General features: G+C 39.7%; 1 protein-coding gene across 1 annotated transcript in view; it reads right to left on the bottom strand.

The window, feature by feature from the left end:
- Positions 1–1,370: 1,370 nt before the first annotated feature.
- Positions 1,371–4,104, bottom strand: part of maml2 (mastermind like transcriptional coactivator 2) — a 34,655-nt gene continuing 31,921 nt past the window's right edge. The window contains exons 3-5 of the mRNA XM_068585803.1: positions 3,690–3,854; positions 3,453–3,561; positions 1,371–2,979 (exon numbers count right to left, since the gene is read on the bottom strand). Of these exons, the coding sequence (XP_068441904.1) occupies positions 2,138–2,979; positions 3,453–3,561; positions 3,690–3,854 (1,116 nt within the window). The 3' untranslated portion in view covers positions 1,371–2,137. The remainder of the gene's footprint in view (positions 2,980–3,452; positions 3,562–3,689; positions 3,855–4,104) is intronic.

The following is a 4,104-nucleotide window of genomic DNA, read 5'->3' as shown; positions in this document are numbered from 1 at the left end:
TATTTTTTCTTGTGTGGCATCGTATTTCATCGTTTTTTAGGAATCTATTTGAAACAAATGAATATTTGTGACCTATATTTTTAACAAAACCATTTCTAAAGTATTTCAATATTTCACCATCAGTGCTTTCATGTGCTGCGGTTCCTCACTGGGTAACTAAACATGAGCCCACATCAGTGGAACTCTTTTTCTCGAGCACTGTACTTGATTGAGTAAAATGTTTACTTGTGGTTTTCAATTTACTATAATACATAATTCTATTCCACAATGCTTCAGAGGGAAATATTGTACTTGTATTCCTCTACACTTCACAAATTGTTGATCAACATTTGAATGCGGTACATAGTTCTTGCAAGTCTATTCATCCTTTACAGTATTTTATGATCGTTTAAGCACGATTTTGAAAACTGGGCTCAACACCACATAATTCACACAACTAAACTTCACTTGAAAAATATATAAAAACCCAATTTGCCCCGTTTGGCACACACACAATTTGTACTCTGATTCAACACAACTACCTTTCTATTGATAGAGGCTGGGATTGACGTTTTACAGATATTTTTAGAGTGAAGTACATTTTGCTGTGGAAATCACAACAGAACATATTCTAAATATAGTGCAAAAATAAACACAGCAAACACATTTATGGAGACAAAAAAGTAAATTATGGATTACGGTTCCATATATTGAATTGTCTTTAAAAAAAAAAAAAAGGTTTCACATTGTTTTTGCGATACCTGCGGTATATTCTTAAAGCGCTTACACCCTGACTGACAAGCGATAAGGTCGAGATAAGTGTGGCATTTTGAATGGCAGTGTTTTAAAGGAGTATCATCAGATTCCTGTGTCTTTAGTACAGAACTGTGTTCAGTGTGTTGAAAACTAAATAAGTGCCACGTGAAGTTATAAATAGAGCTCCAAGGAGAAAATGTGTTGACAGTTTTAAAGACTGGAGGTTTGAGTGTCAGTCTCAATAATTGTGCCGTTTGTGCCATTGTTTAGTGTGTTGGCAATTGAAAAAAACAAAACCTGTAAAAGGGGTATTTTTCAACAGTAAAGATAAGGCTACACCAATATTAATAGTATAATATTGTTTGTAGAATTAGATTCCTGTGGTGAATGCACAGGATTGTTTGGACTCATGTTGTCCAAAATGCTGTATCGACTCCATAGGAACGTGGAAAGTAATCAGTCAGTTAAGTAAAACCCCAATGTAATCATTTCCTAAAACCATTTGACAAAAATATCTACTTTAATCCATACATTTTTAGTCAAAAATAAAAAATCTTTACTGCAAACTCACTTCTTTATTTTGCCGAACTCACAAATTAAATTGCAATGCACTTTATATTCTAAATTATTTTATGTGATAGCCAAAACACACATGACTAATTTATATAAAAATATATATTGGCCCAGATTATACTGCGTTCAACTAGAAAAAGTGCAGTTGGAAACACCAAAAACACACTTTATACAATTTAAATATGGCCCCAAAACAGCACTTTTTATTTATTCATTTATTGAAATCAACTTTATTAATTACATGTATGTTCATGATCATAAGGTCACATTACTATCCCGATAATTATTAAATATCACATGAAAAAAAAAAGAATGGTTACAAGTTGCATCAAAAAACTACCACAGATGAAAAAGCATGAACAATAAGTAAGAAAACATGTGTTGTGTGTATGGTAGTAAAACGTCTGAGGGTAAATACCATATCATGCTATATAGTGGATGCAGATTCAGAAACTTAACTTGAAATATCAACATGAACTTGAAAAGCAACACAGCAATGTTTTCTTTTCACAGTGTGAATTTGGTGTTTTCTCCTATACAGCAGTACAGCATGAGTATGACGAACTGACCTCAAAAACAGTGACTGCAAAGAAAAGTACTTTCTCGGCCAATATACCACGAATAAAATATGCAGAATACTAAGGACAGAACACAAAATCATTTCACAGTAAATACAATACAAAACAATACACTATAGTTGGATAACAAATAATATGAGTTTATAAAATTCCATTTTACCATTATTTACAAATGTTTCTCCTTGCACCTTTCGTCCGTAACCTCTATACTTTGAGCAGCGGGTTGATCTTTAGCGATCTGTGACGCAAATTCAAGAGTGACTGCCCAGAATCTCATCCAAATTGATATCTTTCATCCAATCATCATTCCCAGAACCAGACTTGAGCAGAGAGTCTATGAAGTCCGAGTCTGTGTTGATCCCTGGAACTGTGTTATCTCCCTCAGGGAGGAAGTCAAAGGTCAGTCGGTTGGCTCGGTTATTCTGGTAGCTGCCCGAGCTTATACTGGGCTCTGCAAAGTGGCCTGCTGGTACCCTCTGTTCAGGAGAGGCCTGGTTCAGGTTCCCCAATGCTGATGGAGAGCCCATCATCGGCTGGCTTGTTCTCGGGCCCGTGTCTCTTATCGAAGGGTTAAGAGGGAGCATCCCAATGTCTGGTGCCACCTGGTTGGGAGGGCCTATGATCCTCTGTTGGTACGGGAGGTTCGGCATGTCCAGCTGCACGCCCTGAGACTGCAGCGGATTGGGTAGCCGCCTAACGCCCAGTCCAGTCGGCACTTGCTTGTTGGCCGAGCCCCAGCCCATGTTGACATTTTTCATCAAGCCTCCGAGACCCTGTCCCGGTACCCCCGAGGAATGCAGGTCAGCTGTCGTTCTTGGGTGTTGTACACCTGCTACATTGTTCATCCCAAAAGAATTCCCATGCGTGTTTGGACCCAGGAAGCGAGCTTTATTCTGATTTAATCCAATTCGATTCAGATTGTTGTGCTGCTGGAATTGGCTGATACAAGAACTCGGACGACAGTCAGTGGCGAGACCGAATCTTCTGTCTGACGGACTCATCTTGGAACCACCAGGACCACTCGGGAGGTGACAAGACATGGACTGCATGTCACTCTCAGGGCCACCGCTGGAAGACTGGGAGGAATTTTGACCTACGGACATATCAAGAAAACTATGAATACATTGGTCTCTCATCAGCATGTAAAGCAGTGGTTATATACACACAGTGGTTCTCAGACCGTAGGGCGCGCCCCTCTAGTGGGGTGGGGAGGTATTACAGGTGAGGCGTGCCATGCAGAATTCTTTTACATTTTTTTATTCTTCATAATCCAGTTTTAATCCCACAGTGGTAAATATGTGTTATTTTTTGCACAGATATAACATTATTATAACAATGTGATTGCACATTTGCGTTGTTTTTGTCAGATGGATGAATCGGGTTTACTTGAAAGTGATTGCAATTTATTCTATTATTTAAAAAAGCACGGTTGGAGGAGTCACAAAAAGTTATATCAATAAAAATTCAGCATGGACCATTTTGTTACAAGACTGTTGGGGCATGACAAAACTAAAATTGAGAACCAGTGATACAAAGCATGTTTGATTTTCCAGGACTGCACCGTACCTGTGAAGAGGTTTCCCTGCTGAACTCCCATCATACCTCTCGACTGCTTGTAATCAGGTGGCGGTCTTGTGAGATGACGATTGAACTGATCGAGTGCATTGTCTTTGTCCTTAATGGGAAAAAAAAAACAAAGTTGTGAACAGAGATTACGGGATTAATCAACTCTCACCAATTAATAAGCAGCTCAGCCTTTTGTAAGAATTTGGTAAAGTTGTGTGATTTAAAAAAGTAGCTTACTGAGTTGCTAATGGTGAGCTGTTGTTGATTGAGCTGTCTCTGCATGGCCTGAGCCTTGGCTGGGCCCTTTTGCTGGTTGTTGGGGACTGGGACCCGTGGCTGCGACTGGGTCGACATGACTCCTAAGTTCCCATTGGTGGGCAGCCTCGGACCAAGAGGAACGCCCTGAGAAGAAGAAACACATGATGGTTAATACTAGTGGCAGTGGACATTTTGCATCTTCTCTGCTGAATACTTGGATGTTTGGAGACAAGTGCTCCCTGCGCTGGACTGCCGACTTGTCGAGGATGCACCCGACCTTCGCCCGATGACAGCTGGGTTCGGCTCCGGCGCCCCTAAACAAGATAAGCGGTTCGAATAATGGATGGAGAAGTGCTATGAAAGTTGTTTAAAAATAAAAAATAAAAATAAAAAT

This window comes from Clinocottus analis, unplaced genomic scaffold (assembly GCF_023055335.1).
Source record: "Clinocottus analis isolate CAN_PGR_092001 unplaced genomic scaffold, fCliAna1.0.p SCAF_2, whole genome shotgun sequence".
Taxonomy (NCBI): Eukaryota; Metazoa; Chordata; class Actinopteri; order Perciformes; family Cottidae; genus Clinocottus; species Clinocottus analis.
This window is presented reverse-complemented; position numbering and strand designations above follow the sequence as displayed.